Genomic DNA, 22,799 nt, shown 5'->3' with positions numbered 1-22,799 from the left:
TGAGTGGATGGTCATCTTATTGCTTTTTAACTGGACTCTGCAGCTTTTTCTACTTAATTTGTTGCAAAACGGTCACATAATGAAAGTAATAATCCGTTTTTATCCTTATCTGTTGATCAAGAGTTAACAGATGTTTAATTGTTTATTAAATGAACCTAATGTGGAGTCCAACCCTTAAGGAAACCTAAAAAAAGCATAATTCAAACAAATCACAAACAAAGGCAATGTGGATGAAGCCAAAAAGCTGGACTACACTTAATGCTTAAAATAGTTGAGAGTAATTCATCACTGCACTTGGTGATCTTCCAACATCATTTGTTATACCGCAGTTTGCTGCAGTCTATTATTAGTATTATTAGTGGCTGCTGTGTTAAGAGTAACGTACATGTAAAAAAGAAACCCTTTTGAAAAAGTTGTATACCAAACAATGAAAAGTCCTTTATTGCCATCAGAACATGAGTGAGAAAACCAGAGACAAATTCTGACAGTGAGGAGTCGACTGTACAACCAGCATCCACAGACGCACACTCACAACACTCACTCGCGCACGCACGCACGCACGCACACACACACACACACACACAAAGCAGCCTTCAAACAGGACGTGAGGGATACAGATACATAAGGGAATACAGTACTCACACAATGAGGTATAAAGGTAAAACACAAACATACCAGTAGGGCCTCGTCCTCCACACACACTCATGCAAGTGAACCAAGGTACAAATACTCAAGTGCTCGTTCATTCTCTAAAAACACAACATACAGGTGAGCAGAAATGTGTAACAGCAGCATCTGTGTCATCCTTCGACAAACCACACATCCCATTCATCTGTCTCTCAAAACCTTTGGTCATGTGGACGCTTGCGTGTCATGCACAATGTTGCCCTTTTTAAATGTAATACTTCATGGAGATTCAGTAACTTGTGAGCAAAGGAACAGGTCCCTGACCCATGTGTCAACAGATAGAAACTGGGATGTTTTGGGCAGATGAGTGGGGGGGTGGGGGAAATGCTTTATTTAAAATTTCTTTAACGTCGTCTCTTCAGGGTTGAGTTTCTGCTTAAGTTGGACATTCAATGTGTACATTAGCAGCAATTCTAATAAATGAAACAATGGCTTTGTAAATCAGATTAATAACACCCTTTCCTCATGCACAGGACAGGCACCACCTATTACTCGTTTACTAAATGCCATGCAAGTTAGAAAAATAGACTGCAAACTCACAAGACAGAGAAATCAAAGTTCATCTCCAGAGAACAAGTTGATTTCACTTCAATTTTTTATTTCATATTTTTCTAAGATGTGGAAATAGCAACAAAAAAAACTTGAGAGCGGTAACCAAGACAACAGTAACAACATGAGCAGAGAGCCACTGAGTTTCCAGTCCCTCTCTTACTCCATTTGCCAACCCAAACTGCCAGGTACAAAACAGACACCTCACTTGTTTTAACATTTCCTTTTTTCCTCCTCTACATTGTGTCACGTGGGCGACCACTTGAGCTCACACGCACCTGGTGTGCATGCCTCGTGTGTGTGTGTGTGTATGTACCTGTAAATGTGGGCCTGTGTGTCATGTAGCTCTCATTGTCATTTGAAGCTGTCTCCATCGCACAGTCCGTAGTCTCCAGGCCCCTGCCCCCCTCCCCCAGATTACCTACACTCTCTCCCAGAAAGGTGGTCGCCCTTGTGTGCATCCGAAGCTGTGCGCTGCGGTGGTTTATCAAGACACTCGTGTGGCTGGAAGCTAGCACCGCCGCCCCCCCTCTAACACAGACAAAGAGGCACGGTATAGTTCTCTTTAAGTGTAAATCTTTTTTTTTTTTAAGGCTGCCGTCCGTCTGGTTTCAGCCTGTCCTGTTTTACTGGGCTGTTACGGGAACCACCCTGGACCCTCTTAAGACCCAAAACAGGCGAGAGGAGGAAGTGAAGCATCACCTGACGCTCTCTCTCAGGCCTGCTGATAATTAGACACGCCTCACTATGCGAACTGTCCAGTTTGTTACCTCGCCCCCTCCAGTTTAGGTTTGTGGTTGCCAAATCTCTCCTCTGCACACGGAAACTCACACAAATGCACGTACATACACGCACCCACTGACCCCAACGCTGTCCATTCAACTCGGAATGAGGACGAGCGCCTTGAATTTCATGTTTGGCACCAGACTTCTTTTTCCTCACGTTGGCCAGCCACTCCCTCACCCTCTTTTGTTTTTAAACTTGTTTCCTCCCTCACAGGTTTGTTCTCTCCTTGGAAACAAAAAAAGAAAACCTTTTCTTTTTCTTCCGCTTGGGAAACAAACAAAAAAAACTTAATGAAAAAAATTCTAGCTTTTTTTTTTTTAATTCTTTGTTGTTTTCTTTCAAATTCAAGGCACAATGTCTATCAATATTCCAATCCGTCTCCACCTGTGAGGTTCAGTGCACGAACAAATTGGACTGTCTGCTCGTACGCCACTCCCTACAGCCTGCATCTCTCCTGTCTGAACTTTAACACTGTTAAGAGACTCGTCTGTTTTGGTTGAGAGAGCGACTGCTAAGTCCAAACCAGTGATAAACAATGAACAAAATTAACATAACAAAACAAAAACAAAAAAAGGACACAAACAAAGATAACAGTTCCAAAAAAAAAAAAAAGTCTCGTCCTGTTTCTTGTGTTTCAGTATTTTTAAAAATCAAGTCATATCCACCAGCTCTTTTTTGGCAAGCTAGTTTTTTTTGTTTTTTGTTTTTTAAATAAGCACTACGTACTGATAGATAGGATAGCATACACCGTTAACGCGTGTTTTTAAGTAGATGCGTTTGTCGTTTTTTTGTACTTTTTCACTCTCATAGTATGAATTCATGTATTTTGTCAGGTATTTTTCACTCATCTGTTTAAAGGTTTAAGTTAATGCAAGCAGGGACAGAGTTTGCCATGGAGTCTTGCTGTAGACTTGGGTTCGCCCGGGCACAGGGTCACGTCTTTACGAGACCCCGTTGACCAAGGTCAGAGTCTCACTGGCCGAGGTCACGCCATTGCTGGGGGAACGCTTGGAGGGTGTTCGCTCATCCTTCTTGGCGCTGGTCCCATTCTCCTGTGAACACATGAGGGGAAAAAAAATAATCAAATCATTTATATCAATACTGTAAAACTGTGGCTGAGTTTTGCCTCTGTATGTTTCTGTCTGTACCTTAGGTTCAGGGACAGCGTGGTTTTCCTTCTGGGGCAAATTCTGTCTGCTCTGGGACTCGGCACGAGATATGTAGTCAGCGACCGTTACTGGAAACATAGACATCTGTTAGCTAGAATGACTGCTGAGGGATCATTATACATATACTGTAGGTTTAGATTCAAAATGTCCTGCACCAGTGGAGTAAGTCGACATCACCAGGCTCAATTTAAATTGGAGCAATCAGAATTTATATTGATAAAGAATATATTGTTCAATGTAAAGTGGGAAATGTACACAAACAAAATCCATTGACTCACCACTATCTGTAGGCTGTCTGTCACGGCTGGCTGAGCCTCCCTCTGGGCGATTGCCACGGTTGCGGCGGCGGCGGCTTCGGTTGCGACGCTGAGGTCTCGCCTCGTCATCTAAAAGCCAAATGAGCAAGTATGGGTAACTTCGATAAGTTACTGTGTTTACTATAAAACTGATTTAATAAAATCGATACCAACAAACTTGGTATCAATGACCAGATATCAATATAATACAAGATGTAAAAGTTATTAATCAATACCTAGCCCTTTTTTGTCAAGAGTGTGTAGAGTGGCAGAGTATGATCTTGAAAAGGTCAGAGTGAAACTGGATGTTGTGGTTTCTGTATTATGCTCTGTAACCCTTCTACCACAGAGGTGAGAAAAAACACTGAAGCTCTCACCCAGTCCATTCTCACTTGGGCCGGCCTGGCTGTCTGACTCTCCAGCAGCGTCCATTACACTGGGTTCCTGGTCGTTGCGGCGACGGCGGGAGCGCCTGCGGCGGTCCCCTCCCATGCCTTCGTTGAGATCTCCTTCGGCAAGCTCTCCCTCACCCTCCAGCAGGGAGTATGGGTTGCTGTCTGGGTCCCTCAACACTGAAAATCCCACAAGAGAAACACATTCATATGTATAGACTTTTAACCCACAGAATGCCGAAACAATAAATTATATCATAAAGCTCACTCTACAGTTGAACGTAAGACAATTTTACAGTATGGCTGGCTTAAAGCTTGTCATCTTTTTTACATGCCTTAGGTGCATATTCTTTCCATCTGAGCCTCAGATCACCTGTCAGACTGAACAGGAAGACAAAGCAGCGCTATAACTCATACCATGTGATAACGTGCTCTCCTTAAAGTTCTGAATAGTCAATGTTTTATTAAAATAATTAAATACTTAGTTTGAACCTCAGTTATTACCACCAGCTTAGGCCACAGTATTGTCAAAATGACTCTTTTATTATAGAATTAGGTAGATTAAATGACAGTGCTGCTGCAAGGACTACTTGGACAAAACTGCCCGAGAAGGTGAAATTTTGACAAACAAAACTGGACCAATGATCGGTGATGAAAGTCAGTACTTTGGGCTGTTGATACCTGAGCTGATGGAGTTGGAAGGCTTGGACGCTGGCCCTCCGCGGCCTCGTCCGGAATTGGAGCCTCTGCCTCGGCCGCCCCGTCGGGAGCCTCTCTCATCTCCGCCTATGCCGCGGGGCCTCTGGTCTCGCTCGATATCCTCCGACTCAGAGGCATTAGACAGTTCAGAGTTTGTGCCTGCATCAAGCAAAAGCCCAGAAAAAGTGAATTACACAACAGAAACACAGAAAAGAACAGAAAAACAACAAAGTGACAACCTTCTTTATTTTAAAGCAATCAGAGTAATGTGTCAGCTCCACTTCAATCTCACCATATCCAGAGTACTGGCTGTTGGAGGCCCTGCGTCCTCTGCCACGGCCCCCATAGGTACGAGAGGCGTGGAGTGAGTTGCTGCTCTCATCTGTCAAGTAGCCCTTCTCCCGGTCACCACCTGGGCCTCCAGTCCGATTGGGAGCAGCGCGGTACCCCACCCCGATCTGACGGAGCTGCTCATCAATCTGGAGGCGTTCCAGACGCAGCTGCTCCACTTCCTATACGGAATAAATACAATTCATAGCCCGTTCCTCTAAACACGGATGACTGACATATTTCATACTCCGTTCCTGCAGCCTGTCCTACACTTTAAAGAATCCACAAACTGCCATTTAAGCAAAATTATGTAACTTCAGCTGGATATGGTGCTGCTGCTGCCACACACCAAGAAGAAAGCAGATGTTTGATAACTTATCCATCTTTTTTAACTGATTTCAGTAGCATAAGCATACGTCTTGCTATACCACTGGGGGGCAGTCCTCCAACCAACTGTGGCTCTCAAAAAACTTTTCTGACAGAACATACACCATGCAACAACTTCCATCAAAACATCCAATACTCCACTGCCAAATGTAAAAGGAGAAAATAAATTAAATCTGTTCACAAATCTGTAAACATGGCTCAAATTAAATCTCCCCAGCACCTTTGATTGCCATAAGTTAAAAAAAGTAGTTAAAGCAAAACGATGAGACTAATGTCTTAATTCTCAGTAGAGCAATATCGTGTTGCTGGGGATCCTCTGAACTTCCATGCTAACCACAGCCAGGATGAAGTTTAAGTAATCAATAATCTTTTATTTATTTTTTTAGTCACATGAGCCACTGTATGGATGAGGCGTTTATTCTAATGGCAACATTGCACTGACAGCAGTTTTTATGCCATTTTAAAGGTCTCACTTCACCGTGTGACAGCTGCCTCCACCAACGACAGCTGAACCTCAGGGGAGGTGTGAAGGAAGTAAGGCAGGGCTGTGGTTATTTTAGGACGCTCAGGGTCCAAATAGCTGGTAATCTAAACTCCAGTGTACCCCTCACCCCACCTCAGAGAGAGGGGATAATTATAAAAGCACATGAGGTAAGGACAAAATGAGGCGCTCTCAGCAGCTTTCCTCATGTGGTTCAGGACGGGGGGGGAGACAGGTGAGCAGTCCAACATGTCTTGCACATGCACCCTTACTTCTCAACGTCACCTTGTACCTATCATCTATGTGTCACACTCTAAGAAACAGGATTCCCCTAAAAACCTCCAAGTTATTCGCAGCAGAAATATCTACGAGTACAAAAATAGCTGCACTATCAAGAGGACAGAAATGCTATCAACATGCAGAGTAACAGGAACTAAGGAAAGGCAGATGCTGCCATCTACTGGTGAACTTACCTGGAGGTAAGAAACATGGTATTCCAACAGAGCCTGAGCATTGCTGATGTTCTCTTTGGTTCCCACAAACACAAATGGAACCATGCCCTGATAAAAACACAAAGAGGGGGAGGCATGAGGAGATGATGACTTTAAGTGCTACTTTCCATTGTCACCAACATCATACATTGAGGACATTTCTAAATGGTGAATTGCAAACCTCTGAATTGTGGAACAATTAATACAGTTACAAAAAAAATAAAGCACACTCAGCAGAAATGCACAACTAAGTGCCCACACACGCCCAACATAACTGACATATGCTGTGTAGTGGGCTGCACGTCAAAATCAATGAAAACACATGAAAGAAGAGACAAAGCAGCAGCATGGGAAAAGTGTCAAAGCAGACAGCACATGGGTCTACATCCTGCTGCATTTAAGTTAGATTTTTTGGAGAGGGGAACTGGGGAGGTGTGGGCACTGGGAGACCAGCCGAGCGGTCCATTACCTCTTTGCTGTTGGCAGTGTCGTCCCTGCCAGCCCCCTGCCTGCCTACCTCCTCCCGGGGAAGCTTTTTGTCGTTGTCTCCTTCAATCCTGACACGGACCACGCCTGACTTGTCCACGATCTCCTGGATGACTTTGCCACTCTTGCCGATGACTTTGCCTGTGGGGGGAAGAGAATGAGGGATGTCTTAACGACGTCAAAACACAAGGGTACATACGTGGATGAAACGTGATGTCACCTACAAAATGAGCTCCCTCAGGAAGGTTACATTGCTCACTCACCTACAAGGTTCCTGGGTACCTGAAAGTAGTCTTCTCTGAACTCAAGATACTCTCGAGCCTGTTTCACAGCCTCTGGGGTCTGAAGCACAACACAAACATTCAAACACATTACACTAGAGTATTTATTTTCTATACATTTAAACAAAAGGGGGCATATCCAGACTCATAAAGCGGTTTACCTCTCCATAGATTCTGAACGTACAGCTTTCCTCCTCTAGTTCGATAGCTGTGACACCGTGCACCTTTCTTGCCTGCTGGATGTTGGCACCGTGAGACCCAATAGCGAGACCCATCAAGTCCTCCCTGACCCTCACCTCCTCCTGGTATGCCGATGCTAACTGCTTACTTGTCTGGCCATGGAAAACACAAACGTGCCGTGAGAACAATTATACACTAAAGTTTTTGCTTGTGCATTTGCATCAAGAGAGTACATTTACCTCCAGATGTTTGGTGGCTTCTTCATTGCGGGACATAAGCATGAGTTTGGTACGGATGCTGCGAAAATGCATGTCACTCAGAAGACTTGCACGCTTGACTGTGGTTTCGTTTGTAGACTGCAAGTTAAACAAAAAAAAAGAAATTTAGTTGGTATTTATGCTAAAAGTGAGTGTTCAGTTATAGCAGACCATGATTTTGGTTTTAACAGACACAAAAGCATAAGTACCTGCTTTAAAGATAAAAGAACCGATTACACAAAATATTCCCTTCCATGGCTACTATGGCAACCGGCGTCCAAGACAAAAACATACTATCATAATCAGAATACTGACATTGCTTTGTTGACAAAAGAGGCATGAAGGGGAACACTGAGCACAATATCAGAAACATCTGTACACCTTTTATTCATGCAGATTAGCCCATCATGTAGCAGCAATGCAAAACATTAACATAACATCTGATGAATTTGCAGTATGATTGCTGGTGTGGGGCTGGTTTGAGGGAAGTGATCTACAGGGATTTTAAAATTACACAGTGTTTACTCCAGTTGGTGTGAAAACAGGAAGAAGAGAGCACAAAACAAAATGTTTGAATTATTTTGTTTTCATGATCTAAAGTTCAAAGATCTTGAACTTCAGTCATGTCAACATGGAAGAAATTCTCTAAAATGTTTTTAATCTATGCCACAAAGAACTGAGGCCGTTTTAAGGGTGAAGGTACCTTTATGGTATGATTTAGAACGAAGTACACAGATTTCCTCATCTGTGTGTATTAGCGCTGCAACTAACGATTATTTTCATAATTGATTAATCCTTTGGTCCATAAAATATCAGAAAACCTTAAAAAATGTTAATCGGTGTTCGTCACACCTGGAAATGATGATGTTCTCAAATGTCTTGTTTTGACCACAAACCAAAATGATTACATTTTAATGATTTCTTTGATATCCAGAGTGAAGAAAATACTCACATTAAAGAAGCTTAAACAATCGGAAATCTTGTTTTAATCATGAAAAAAGCTTTGAACCGATTCATTGATTATCAAAATAGTTGTTGATTAATTTAGTAGCTGATTAATAATCGATTAATTGTTTCAGCTCTAGTGTTTATCAAATAAGGCCTTTACGTTGTTCACGAGGTGAGACTGAGCTCAAGTGTGTATTTATGGTACTCACCAGCACAATAAGTTCGTGTGTTTGGGCACTGTAGAAGATGCAGTTGGCTCCGATAGCTTTCCTGAAGTCTTTGTGAATGTTGTCATTTGCACAGCTGTCGATAAGAAAAGAGTCCACAGGAGGGTCAGCTTTGTTATTCATTTGGCAGCAGTGAGCCATTACAATAGAAGCATCATGTGAAGCCAGAATTAAACTGTAAAATCCTCCATTCATACAATAAAATCGTCACAATTTAAAATGTTTTATATTTATATAATAAAAAGTTTGCAGCATGTTATACGACAACTTAATGACACTCACATGTCTCTCAGGTCTTCTGGGACAGGGATGGGGACTTTGTGAAAGGAGTTCCGAGATGAAGGGCTGTTGGGGTTGACGGGCCTGATGCGCTCCGATGTGACAATCTCATTGTATGTGGCGTCGCATGCTGCATATTCAATCACGTAGAACTGAAAACGGCACAAAAGATGTAATTTTTCAATAAAACCAGCAGAAATATCACACGCAAGGCAGTTTGACGACTCACATATCCAGCATCACCAGGCCAATACAGTGCAAAACTACTCAATACAATCCATTAAAATATTAGGAATGAGCCGTCACACTAAAAATGAATTTGTGTCATCTTTTAAGGTAATGGAAAAACTACTAAACCTAATATCAAAATGCATTTCATCTCGGGCTTTATCCATTCACCTAAATTATGTCATTTTTTTGTTTCAGACTAAATGTAAGATGACAGATACAAAGACAAAACAAAGCATAGACCAAGAGCAAGGGGGGAGGCAGTGAGATGAACACTGCACACTCCATGCTCAAAGGACGGTATTAAAGCCATCAGTCATTGTTGGACATTCCTGCAGGCTCTTATCAGACTGCCCCAAATAACAGCACTACACGAGCAGCAACTCCCATGGCTCAGTAGCACCGCAAAGCTGTCCTTTACACATCCTACTGACCCACTATTCAACCTGCAGCTTGTGCCCCCTTACCCCTTCAACCAACACAGCCCCCGGTGATGGTTCTGATTTGATTCAAATTATGAACCTTCTACAGGCTGATTTTTCAATTTCCCTGGCTCTTGAAAAGCCAAGATCAATTTTGATGTTGGACACAAGCTCTAAATCTAGTCTCAAATTAAACTGTTTTGCTGAAAGAGTGGTGTGATTATCAGATTTTTTTTTTAAATCCACTCAAATTAGCAGTGCTTCAGGAATCCCTTCTGACGTGTCACTTTGAATGTGTATTAAAATATATATATATATATGTTAAGACACTATGTCAGATCATACAAGGACAAGCTGAGACTTTGGGCTCATTACCCAGTAGTATCAATTCACTTCACTTCAATGACAGATTATTAAATACTGAGACATTGAGAATGCTAGCCGATATCTTCACAATAATATAAATATGTTTCAACCAAATAGCACAAACAGATTTAAGCCCCATGCACTAGAATTCAGGTACTAACACACCACAGCATCCAGGGCCTGTGAAGATTAGGCAAATTAGACACAATAAAAAAAAATAAAAAAAAACACACACTATTGTCTAAAATATATGTAAACAAGACAACAAAACAGCATCATGTTGTTATTCGTAAATCTCTGCTGTGGCACTGTGGTGTTTAAATTCATGGAAACATGCAGGTGTGGAAGCAGGATTTCTTATCACCATTGCTGCTCCATGTGCTGTTTTTTTGTCCTGGTCATTCTTCTGCTTTAGTACATATCAACAAAGAAACAATGTGTAAATAAAGTTTCTGGTGTTTTCAATCTTTGACACACAGCATTTCTGGGAACTACTTACCTCCCCCTTCATCATTCTGACTCGTGCCAGCCACCAGCCACATGGCTCCTGTTCATTTGCTCGGGAGTAAACCTGCAAGGAGACACACGGTAAATGATACCCTAATCACAACGGTTACAACTCATTAATGCCACTTTTAACTGTCTGAAACAATGAGCAGTGGACATGGCCTTACCTATCCAGAAAATATCTCAAACCATGAAATGCCATGAGATGAATGTGTAGTGATTACAAGACCAGACAGAATACATAATGTACAACAGTCAACCACGAAAACAAAGCTTTCCCGTTCAGCAATGGATGTAAATAACGACAATTTGACATATATATAATAACATGTTTTACCATTTTTTCAGGTCTTTTTGTAAAACAGTAAATTTGGAAATTAATGGACAACAATTAAAAATATTGTTTTGTAAAAGAGCTTCTGAACACTGGTGTATTAACCATTATAGAAACATAAAAAAAATGATTTCACTAATTACCAATGCTGCTAATTTAGGGAAGTTGTGGCTTTGAGTGGTGGTCTAATAAATTTGTTAAGCACTGTATGTGAGGTAAACAACATGAGACTTGAGTGTGAAGCTTTCAATTACATTATTTCAGTAAGATTATAGGGCTGCAACAATCAACGGATTATGAGTAACCAACTAATATGACATGTTTTTTTAATGAAACGAAATTCTGTAATTTTAGCTTTGTAAATGCGAACATTCCTTAAATTTTATCTTTCACACCTGACAATAACATTTCAAATCTAGAACATGTTTATTATACAATCCTCCTCCAATTAGTTGCCCAAAAAACAATGAAATGCATAGCAAAGTATTAATAAAAATAAAAATAAACAACTATCAAACCATGTGCCACAAGCTTTTTTACACTAGGAAAAATACAAAAAAATGCATTAATGTGGATAAGTGTAACTTGTATGTTTTTAATAATTCAGATACAACATGGACATTCTGGAAACGACAAGCAAAAATCTATTTAATAAAAAAACAAAACACCATGGCCTTCAGACATGAAGTTAATGAGAAGTCAGGTGTGTGGACTGAGTCACAAAGTGGCACGACTCACCTCCACCTCCTCTCCTTCCCCAATTTCCTTGTGGTAGTCAGCTGGAGGAGGCAACCGCACGTCACTGAAGGGCAACTGTCTCTCTGGCTGCCAGCTACAGCGAGAAGGAATTGGGAAAACAGAAACATTTGTGAGCTTATCAAAAACCAAATGTTTCAAACATTGGACTTAGTAAAGGTTCAAGCGGTCTTTGTATCTCATGACACACTGGGGCTACAATGGCACGGTTACGTCACCCACTCATAGCTTTACAGCACATTAATAGTCATAATAAAAATAAAAAATTAAGATGACTCGTTAATTTCGATGAAGAAGTGTGTCTGAGTGACGATGTTCAGTATATGATATCCTTTCACATTAACAAAGAACTTGAAAGCAGCCCACAGAGCAATACAGTTCATCAATTACTTTCAAAAGGCCACACTTGATTTATATACAACTCCAAATAATTAAATTTAGATTTAAAAATAATTTTCATTTAACAGGCTTATTACGGGCATTATAGGGGGAAATGGTGGGAGTTCATGTACTATCTTATACAACTGGTTTCTCCAAGACTACCATGTGCTAAGGGAAAGTAAATGGAGACGGAGGGGGGATGAAACGATACCGAAAATGACACAGGCCACTACTGTGCCACTCCTCCTACCCTGCATACCTTGGTTCACTATTTTTAGGGGCATCCTAATCTACACTCTGCCAAGTAGATAAAGAGAGACGAGGGGGACCAGAGGCAGGGTTGGAGTATAGAAAGCATGCTATCAGGTTGGTCGGGGCAGGAGGGGTCAGGGCAGGAAGTAAAAAAACTGTGAGAGACGTGTATGGACAGCTGCGTGCCAAGCACAGGTGCTGAAGTGGACGACTGAATGCCTGGGTGACACACCGGCCTGGAGGAGTCGTTGTTACTATTAATTACCCCATTTCAAGCCTCATTTCCCCCATGTAGAAACCATCATAAAAGCAGACATAGGGGAGATGTTAACAGAGAGAGCAAACTTACTTATTTTCAAATACAATTGTGAGCGAGTCTTCGTGGACATCTTTGATGTAACCCTAAAAGAGAAGCAGAGAGAAAGAACTATTACCACGAAAGTACAAGACAGACCGATAAAAAAGAACCGTGAGGGGTGGTGGCACTGTGAGGGTTTGATATTGCATGTAAACAACACAGACAGCCGGTGTGTAAGCTGCACTCGATCAACACCGACTGTCGCTGAGCGGGAAAAAAAAGAGCATCCAGAGCTTTTTGGAAGCCAAGACGTCACGTCACTGACACTATTCTCTGGCTGTGACTTGTGACTTGTAAATTGAAGTAAGACTGACTCCTCCTGACAGCACAGGCAGCCTGTGAATCACATGCACACTCACATACAGATTCGAACACAACCTATTTCATACACAATTAAAACAGAATTAAAGAGCATGAGCTTCAGTTTGTAAGCACATCAGACAATACAAGTTCATGTGAGCACATGTATGGCATATGTGAGAACTCACTGGGACTAGCTTATATGGACAGACTGCATGATGCCCAGAGACAACTCTTGCGAAAGAGCTCCCTGAAATGTGTTACATGTCCATCAAGACCATCAACAAATCCGTCACAGCACGTCATAAACCTTGACACCCCCCCCCCCTTTCCTCAGCAATGACGGGAGGAAGGTGGTGGGTGTGGCATGTCTCCCTCTGTGTGACACTACTATATATGGGACAGAGTCTGCAGATATCTTCAATCACAATCATGCTTGGGGGTGTAGAGCAGGGGTGTGGGTTCCCTTGCTAGGAAGGTGCCGTCTCTACACTGAAAAAGCTGGCAATGGTTTTATCATGGATCAAAACAAACCGAGGTTGTTATACCCTGGCTGTGATTATCAATCACAGTTGCTTTCTCATGCTCTGCCATCTCCATGAACAGTTGCCTCTACTGCTGCCCACACTGCCCTGCATCTTACTTCTAGCCAACAAGCAATGTCAGCAAGTCTCATTAGGTGACAGCTGCATGTACATGTCATGTCACATTTAGCACTATTTCTACCAAGTAGGATCAGGTCAAAGGGCAGGAAAGCCCTCTTTGTAGAATGTGGAAAAGTGAGGGGCAGAGAGAGTTCACTGGCATCACCGGAATGATGTGGCTTCATCCTCAAGCCAGCTTACATGCAGGCCCATGTGATGACCAAAAGGAACCTGGTAGAGTTCTTCTGACTCTACCACGACTAAGACGACGACGACAAAAAAAAACTTATACATCGCACTTATGACTAGCACTTCATAGTTGGCTTACTTGAAGCTCTTACTTCTAGCTCTTATTTGTACCCAAATGTTTAAATGCACTTATTGTAAGTCACTTTGGATAAAATCGTCTGCTAAATGACATGTAATGTAAAATGTAATGTAAAGGAACAAAATTACTGTCACATTCCAAAAAACTACCTAAATGAAAAAGTTGCATTTTTTCCACATTTAACTCACCAGTGTTCCAGTCTACAAATTTAACTTTTCATTTTCACACCCTTACTCTTATTAGTTTTCAGACCATTAAAACAAGACAAAGTGCCACTTTATGGACAAGTGCTGTGTAATTTTGATAGCTTCATAAATGATCATAGATATTTGTGATTCATTGATAAAGAAAAAGAATGACTATAACACCAAGAGGAATGAGATGCTTGAAAGATGATAACCCATTTTATCATGTGTGTCATTCACAACAGAAAAGGGGTCAGTAATACGTTTCCTCTGGCATCTCTCACCAAGGACAACAAATCTACTGGAATATGAAATTTAGAATGTCATTAACACAGTTGGGCATCCATTTCATCCACAGAACAAGAGCTGTGAGATAATGGATGCAACAGACAAGAGTGGAAAGTGCTCATTCATGCCAGAGCAGGGCTGTCACCCTGTAAAACAGGACGACAGGTGAAGCAGCATGAGGAGGGTAAATATAGGCTCATCCCTAAAACACCATGTGGTCAACGGACCAGCTGAACACCCTGAGACAGAAAAGAGGAGCACAGTGGCGAAAACAATGTGGATAGATGAGAACAGGAGATGGTACACCAACCACAAATCTGTACGGGATTGACAAGGGTCATTTGCAGATCCTCGGTCGTAATTGTGTCATATCAAGCTGGGGACCAGATTTCAGGAAATTTGGTAGAAATCCAGAACTATTTCACTATTTACCAAGACCAAACTCTGTGGGGTTAACATGGGATGAAATCAAGCTGCAACAACAAACATTTCACTGTTTCATGTATCTGTGTCTGTATATGAGTATTGTTTCTTCTGAAAATGGTAGAGAATAGAAACAGAAACTGACAGTCTTCCTTATCACAGCGTGAATCATGTGTTGTGAAGCTAGGACGTGGGCTGGGCTATAAAAACAAACATTAAATGTGTGAGGTTTGATGTAGCATCTCATCGCACAACTGTCTGACTCGCTGCTTGCTTCTATTTTAAATGTTTACATCACACATATGAATACAATACATTTAGTTGTAAGTCATTTACAAACTATGACATTTTCCCACAGCTCTTGTGTGTAAAGACCATATATAAGGCCATAATTGGTGATGACAAGTGTACTTAGCTTAACTGTTAGCCAGAGCTAGCTTCCCACCCCACAATGGCCAACCCCAGGAGGACGCAAAACTATCCCCGTTTGTCAGGACTGGACCTAAGCTAACATTAGCCAAGCAGAGGATAGCTAGTGCCGCGCTCAGAAGAACAAACCCTCTCATATTTTCATTGAAACAAAACTTTTAACTGCGACAGCAAAAGAACTGCGACTGCTACTAGGTTACCTTGTAGAAGGCCCCGTTAGAGCCGCGAACTTCAACGGCCAGTCCGTCCATACTTGTCGGTAGATCCCCCCGGCTGTGCTTGTCTGAAGCCGCCACGACTCCTTGCGAGTCCGGTAACGTTACCACCCCCAGCTTCGCCGGCCCGTCGCCGCTCTCCGGCCGCTTGTGGATTTCCAGTGTTTCGGGTGGAGGGAGAGGGACAGAGGTGAAGGGGTTGGGGAGATGGATATGATGGTGTCAACAGTAATGCAACGCAGACGGTCTCTCCAGTAGCGGCGGTAGCAACCAGTCACTCGGTAAAGGAAAAAAAAACTCCGTTGTCTGTTCTTGTCTGAATGTGAGATGTGATGCTCTCGAGATGCACGGCACCGCCACGAGCTGTGGTCAAGTCTCGACGTGCGAGAGGACTAGAGGGGAGCTAATGATGCTACGGCAGGAGGATGCTAGCTGATGGGTAATTAGCTGGGAGGCTAGCTATCAACACCTTGATCCCGTCAGTTTTTAGGGATGCTAGCTGAATAGCATTTGATAGCCTGGCTGCGTTTGATGGTTTATCAGTGGCGCAGTCGTCGCGTTGAGTAATTTCACAATTCCAAGTCGTCACCGGGGGTTGTTTCACTTCAGTCTGCGGTGCAAGGTACAGCGGTGTTTCTTTTTCCAAAAACGCGTTTACGATGCACTACCGCCCGGCGACTCCGTACTCCAACTACCCGTCCCCTCCAACACACGCCGATTGAGTGAATCAGAGAGGGACTGAATGACCTCGAACACCCCACCCCTCACCAGCTAGGACCCGCCTACTAGGAAAAGCTAGACCTTTGATTGGTCAATCAACTCGACAATCACCTGTACCTTCCGTTGACGGGTTTATCAAATAAGGGCTGGTCCATAATCATGGCCAATGGATTGCAGAGGGCTGCATCCAAACACAGTCGATTGGTTTTATGCCATGTCAGTTATAATGTTACTTAAATTGACTGGCTCTCTCCTAATTTTGCCCACTCATTGATGAATGAGCACCATCAGCCATTGTGTAAACAGCACCATACTATAGATTTTGCGTAAAAGTTATATCACGTGCTAAAAAACACAGAGATTCAAACTGGAAAGTTACAAAAAAATATATACATATAGAATAAGTACACAAAACGATGCTGTGTTTTTGCGCCTGTTTGTAGCAGAATAATAAGTTAAACAAATGTGAAGACAAAGCAGGGCAAGAGTATGGTTACAAAACTCTAGGAATGCTGCAACAAGAAGACCAGATATGGGCAACAGATATGACTATACAACAGCTGTGAGGAGCCCACATGAGACCCAGAGGTCATGGTGGAGAAGCATTCAGTACAGGAATACTAACAGCTGTGGAACCCCAGATTCAGAGTGGAGAGAAGGTTTTGGGGCTAACACAGGCCTTCACAGATCAATGTTATTAACCAATTTGTAAAATTATGAATCACAGAAATGTCAGACTGAAAATTATGTCATTATGTCAACACAACAGAATGATATCACATACATTAGTGATGCTCCTGCATACTCCTTACAATTGTGAGTAGTGGAGCATTTATGGGCACATACATGAAACGCTTGCTCTCTGTGTGAATAGAGAATCCCTGTAGTTCTGTCAGATCTATATTGTGCCCAGCACTCAATTATATCTTGCATACTTCATTTCCTTTATTAATGTATGTGGTGTTACTACAACCTATACTCTATTCTATAACTCTATTCTATTCTAAACTATTCTTTGTGTCTACTTGTAGTGTTTTTTAAGTGTAATATATTAGATATATATAAAATTATTTTCTACTTAACAACAAAAATAGTATATAATTTAACATGAGTCTTTTTTGATTCATAAATGTATTTAATACTGTCATTAGAATGTTATTACTACTACTATTACAACTTTGAAACATGTCAAAACTACGTAAAATGTATCACCAGCAATCCAAATAAAATTCACTTTGTTCTTAAAATGTAATTTTTTTGTATCATTTTATTTTAAATAATGTATTATCTGCAGAGTGTATTTATTTTGTATTCCCTTTTTCTCTGCGCGGCCCCACGGGAGTCAGGCAGCTGTTGCTGGTCGGCAAAAAATTGGCGTTGCACACCTGATGATCACGTGGTCTAGCGAGCAAGCCAATCAGGACACTCCTTGCCGACGCGCGCAACTCCAACCAGGAAAGAAACATTTTATTTTTCTTTCGTCGTCTTCAGGATTACAAAAACAGATTTCTTGTTTATATAAGTACATAAATCAGTTGAAAATGTCCGCTGGACCAGACCCTATTCATATGACATCTCTTGGGAATGGCGACAGTTTGCACCAACAAGGTAAAGCACCATTTTTTGATTTGTTTACTGCTGCTAAGACTGCTACTTTGTAAAAAAAAAAAAAAAAAAAAAAGACTTATGGTGCTTTAAAGCTAACTATCTTATAAAGTAGAGAAGTTAAGAGATAACATTTTGCTTCCACATTGATTATTCTTCAGTTGTGCTCACTGTATTTACCTTCTTGTCACCCAGTTCTTGCCTCCTTTCCTTTGAGTGACATGACCGAAGAAGATCTGATCAGGAACCCACAGTTGTGTAAACTACTTGCCACTTTGGCCCAACATGTGGACCAGACTGGACTTACTGTGTCACTGAAATCAGAGCTGGACAAGGTATCGGCGGCACTGTGTCCACACTGGAACAAAACTTTCAGCTCAATTCTCAGCTGATGTATTTCAAACGTAACTGTAGTGTGTGTAACTTTTAAATATAAACAAATGTCTCTTACATTCACACTTCACCTCCACAAGCAGTGTTTGGATCTATCATGTCACCCGGTGGCATTCCGGTTCTGTGCAGATGAAGTGATTTGCTTTATGTCAAGGCAGACAGAACATTGCACTACTAAACTGAGAAGGCTGAAAACCCAAAGTAGCGCCCATTAATAGTCAGTCAGTCATCATCTAACCGCTTTATCCTCCACCAGAGGGTCGCGGGGGGTGCTGTGCCAATCTCAGCTTCATCGGGCGATAGGAGGGGTACACCCTGGACAGTTCGCCAGTCCATCGCAGGGCCACACACAGCTAGAGACAAACAACCATTCACTCTCACACTCACTCCTATGTTGCATGTTTTTGGACTGTGGGAGGAAGCCGGAGTACCCGGAGAGAACCCACGCACACACGGGGAGAACATGCAAACTCCATGCAGAAAGGCCCTTGTTCCAACCGGGGCTCGAACCCGGGTCTTCTCGCTGCAAGGCGAGAGTGCTAACCACTACACCACCGTGTGACCCGCCCATTAATAGTTTCAGACATTAATTTTACTATTCATAAAACCAGTTTCTTTGGATAAATGCTATTTGTCCTAACCCGCCCCTCCACTTCAGCTGTATACGCTCCCTCAGTCAGGTCTGAAAGTAATTCTTGACAGAACCATTCAAATAATGGTACATGGTTTTCTATTCATCAATATGTAACTAGTGAGAATAATAACATCAACAACAACACTGCACTTAGGTGCACTGCAACTTTAAGTTAGAGCAAACAACCTTTTGCTGCATCCTCAAATTTATGAGAAAAGATTCTTAATAACACAGTTAGTAGTTTATGACTTACTGCCCACTACTGGAAACCATTTAGAACTACAGTCACATAAACATAAACCCTCCTTGGCATTTAGAGGTCTGAGTTTGTTGTACTAACAGTTGATTTTCTCTTGCCAAAACAGCCAGACTCCTCAACAGCTTCTTTCCCCCAGCCATCAGGCTGCTGAAATTATCAGTGCCTCCCACCCCTCTCTCCACACACCCATACACTCTCATCAAACTCACATCCTGAGCAATACGCCTTACACAGTCGCACTTGACCTGACTTACTCACTTTTTTTGTGCAATATTATCATTCTCCTGCAATGTGTCATTTGACTCAAAAGAAGTAACATTTTTCTGATTCTATCCAATTTACACTGTGCTATGCTCCTATGCGGTTATGTAAATACTTTTAGTTATATTTCTATGACATATTTTATTTATTATATATTTTTGTATCTTATTGTAATCTTTTTCTACATGTATGTGTATATGTATGTGTATATATATATATATATATCTATGTATATATACATACATATATATATATATATATATATATATATATATATATATATATATATATATATATATATATGTATATTGCACTTTTCTGGAGCCACTGAAACAGAATGTCATTCTGTTGTACACTCTGTTGCGAACAATGCTGAATGACAATAAAGTTTGGACTAAGTCTATGTCTCTTCCAGGCTGAGCAGAAGCTGCAGACCCAGAGGCGTCATTGGCTGCACTCTGAGAGCCTCTACAGAGGGCTGCAGGAGATGATCCAGGACTGCTGTGTCAGGAAGCACCATACCACTGTACCTCCTGACCAGACAATGGTGCATTTCCTAAACTTACTGGCACATTATACCAATATAGTGATAAGTAGATTTGGTTTTATAATTTTCTCCCTATATGATAGCCCAACACTATGGGCTATCACTCCTCATACTGGGCAGAACATTAGAAGACAATTTGTTACACAATTGCAACACATGTTGAATTTAAATGACCAGGTTTGCATTCATTGAAACTGCTTTTGTTCAGAGTAGCAGAAGGTGGTTAAGGGGGGCATTATGATGTTTTATTACAACAAACAAACATGTAACATAAACACATGTAATAGGTCATTTGCTTTGCTTTTTCTGTGTGGAGTTCTGTGAAACGGTGGACAAGTGTCTGCTGGTGGCTCAGTGTGTCAGAATGCTGGATCCCAGTAGCTCTATCAACCAGGACCAGCCCTCTGTTCTGGGCCTGAACCCACAGCAGGTGCTGGAGCTCATGCCATCAGAGAAGGTAAGTTATAAACCTACAGCACAGCCATGAAGTATTTGTTCGGTTTTTATTCCATTTTGGCTGAGTGTGTTTTCCCATTCTATATTTATGTTTTCCAGACAGTACAAAGAATGAAACAGAGTTTACCCAGAGAGCTGGAGAAACATCTCAAGAAAAAGTGCCTGAACCTTCTCTCTTACTATCAACCTGAATGGGGTACGGTAACTCCACACTGATTTACTGGCAAACTTAGTTTTAGAATCTTTATGTCGCATGACATCTTTGCATGGACATCTCACTCAGGGTGTTGCTTTGTTATCTCTTCTAGAGAATGAGAGTGAGGGTCTGAAGAACAGCAAGTTGTCACATCTCTCCGTCCTGCTGGACAAGGAGAAGAAACGGGCAGAGAGTCTGAAGGACACATGCAGGGAAAACACAGTACTCCTGCAGAGACAGACTCAACTCTACCTCTCTGTAAATGATTTATTTATGATAAGGAATATAACCTAAATGTATCTGTGTGTTTTAATTGATTAGTATTCTGTTGTTTTTGCATCATTTGAAAACAAATACTAGGAATTCAGACAAAAGTAGTACATCATTTTTATGTGGGTATGCAAAGTATCAAAACAATATTCCATATTCTACTCTTTCTTTCCCTGACCAGGAGCTGATTAAGTGTGTTCAGCTCCTTCAGTCTCTCATCCTGGACCACAGACTGAAGACTCAGACTGATCTGGATGGAAAGAAGTTGGAATACTTTGAAGGCAAATGTGAACTTGTCTTACAGAAGATAAAGTAAGGAGATTTCACTGCCGTTTATTATCATGAATACACTTCACAATGTAGACATTTTAGTCCATCATCAAAACTATAGTACACCACATTAATGTACACATTTCTTTCATATTCTGACATTCAAAAATCAGGAATGTGTGTTATTTATGGGCTGAAATGTCACTGTTTAAGTATCTTAAGAAAAATGCCTTGGATTATTGTAACTTAAGTGTATATTCTTCAATTATTCTGCATTTAAGCCATTATATTTTTACTTAGTAGTTCAGTGATGTGATTAATCACAAATGTTTAAGTCTGCTACATGCTGTGAACATCCGTCATTATTTTCTTTTCATGTGTCATTTTAACACTAATATCACATAGTATGATGGCATACAAGCCCAAAACATAGCAACATTATTGCAATGAAAAATAACACCAACCCGCAGTCATCACCTCACATGAAAAGAGAAAAGATGGCGATATAAACCAAATGTCCATTTAAATTAGTTTTTCTTTCCTTTTCAAGGGCTGAAATGGTCGAAATCCAGTTGGACACATACACTGCAGATGCAATATCTGCTCATAGAAAGATAAGGTGAGGCAATTTGTGTTTGTCGATATCATTTTCTTCTGTTCTCTGTCATGTTTTTACATTCTGCTGGAGCTTTCTGAAGGGCAACTAATGTTAACAGACTAATCTCACCAATTTTTTGTGTTAATCAAATGTTGTTCTCAATTCCAGAGGAAAGCTGGAGTCAGAGCTGAAGGCGTGTCAGGTGGAGAAGCAGTCTGTGGAGTTAAAACTGGCCTCCTTTGAGATCTTGGGCAAAGACTTTGAGGCTCTGGCTCAGGAGTACTGCAAATTACGACAGGAGATTGAGATGAAAAACTGGGCTGTGAAGGAGTTCATGCAATACAGTAATAAGTGAATCTCATATGTGATTATGGGATGCCACCCACCCCCTGTATTGCAGTGTGTCAGAGCTCATGACACAGAGACTACACACTGCTGGTTGACAGAATCTGCTCTTAACTCAACTACTTAAACTGCTTCAGTAATATGTTTTCTTAAGAAAAGACAAGCCCCATTTCATTATAATAGTATTGTTGTTTGTGTGTGTATTCTCCCAAACAGAAATATAATGCAGGGTTCCCACGGGTCCTTGAAACTCTTGTGAATTTGAAAGATTTTGAAAATTGTCATAAATAGACATGGGTCATTGAAAGTGCTTGAATTTTGTTGCAAGAAAGAAGTTCAGTTGATATTTCGACTAGGACTACATAGAATATACGCTGATGTGAGATTCTGCACAGAACAATGACGAGTAACGTTAAGCAAGAGGGAGCAAATTACGTGATGCCTGGGAAATGCAAATTCCAAGATCTCTGGCTCACCGAAGAAAATTACAAAGACTGGCTTGCCCAGGATCCGTGCTGCAAATCAATAAAAGTGGACACATGGACAAAGCAGTTCTTACAAGTTGCCCTCCCATCTTGAGCTGTGTAAGCACATTTGGTCCTTGAATTTAAGAGAATTGGTCCTGGAAAGTGCTTGAATTTGATGTCAACCAAGGTGTGGGAACTCTTATAACACTCACAATGACCTATTACATGGTAACTTTTATCAGCTTATAGTTGGAATAAAATTCATGCATACAACTCTGCAGACAACCTTCACTGCCTTTAAAGCAGCATTTAATCACCCTTCACTGTAAAGGCTGCAGCCGTAGATGTAGTGCACTAACTTTAAATAACTTAGATATTCCACATCAAACCTTTTATATGGGCACTGACTTTTTAAAGAAATGTCACATCATGGGGAC

The 22,799-nt window shown here is 41.3% G+C and overlaps 2 protein-coding genes across 4 annotated transcripts; one reads left to right on the top strand and one right to left on the bottom strand.

The window, feature by feature from the left end:
* Positions 1–416: 416 nt before the first annotated feature.
* On the bottom strand, positions 417–16,073 carry fxr2 (fragile X mental retardation, autosomal homolog 2). Of its 3 annotated transcripts, none has more exons than XM_044020216.1 (18): positions 15,327–16,073; positions 12,521–12,573; positions 11,521–11,614; positions 10,441–10,512; positions 10,306–10,350; positions 8,929–9,077; positions 8,629–8,722; positions 7,454–7,570; positions 7,196–7,366; positions 7,017–7,095; positions 6,737–6,894; positions 6,250–6,336; positions 4,871–5,090; positions 4,561–4,737; positions 3,865–4,059; positions 3,470–3,577; positions 3,171–3,259; positions 417–3,074 (listed from the first exon to the last, which is right to left on the bottom strand). In XM_044020216.1, exons 1-18 carry the CDS (start codon positions 15,375–15,377, stop codon positions 2,964–2,966), a joined length of 2,070 nt encoding a protein of 689 aa, XP_043876151.1. In that variant the 5' UTR covers positions 15,378–16,073; the 3' UTR covers positions 417–2,963. The 3 variants fall into 3 exon arrangements, with proteins under 3 accessions (XP_043876151.1, XP_043876152.1, XP_043876153.1); XM_044020217.1 differs by having other exon boundaries at positions 10,306–10,347; XM_044020218.1 differs by lacking the exon at positions 10,306–10,350 and having other exon boundaries at positions 15,327–16,072.
* A 1,430-nt stretch (positions 16,074–17,503) lies between these two features.
* On the top strand, positions 17,504–22,202 carry haus4 (HAUS augmin-like complex, subunit 4). The gene is made up of 9 exons (XM_044022197.1): positions 17,504–17,669; positions 17,862–18,001; positions 19,629–19,760; positions 20,077–20,217; positions 20,316–20,412; positions 20,525–20,670; positions 20,864–20,994; positions 21,503–21,571; positions 21,719–22,202. Exons 1-9 carry the CDS (start codon positions 17,603–17,605, stop codon positions 21,903–21,905), a joined length of 1,110 nt encoding a protein of 369 aa, XP_043878132.1. The 5' UTR covers positions 17,504–17,602; the 3' UTR covers positions 21,906–22,202.
* Positions 22,203–22,799: the final 597 nt, after the last annotated feature.

This window comes from Solea senegalensis, linkage group LG3 (assembly GCF_019176455.1).
Source record: "Solea senegalensis isolate Sse05_10M linkage group LG3, IFAPA_SoseM_1, whole genome shotgun sequence".
Taxonomy (NCBI): domain Eukaryota; kingdom Metazoa; phylum Chordata; class Actinopteri; order Pleuronectiformes; family Soleidae; genus Solea; species Solea senegalensis.
This window is presented reverse-complemented; position numbering and strand designations above follow the sequence as displayed.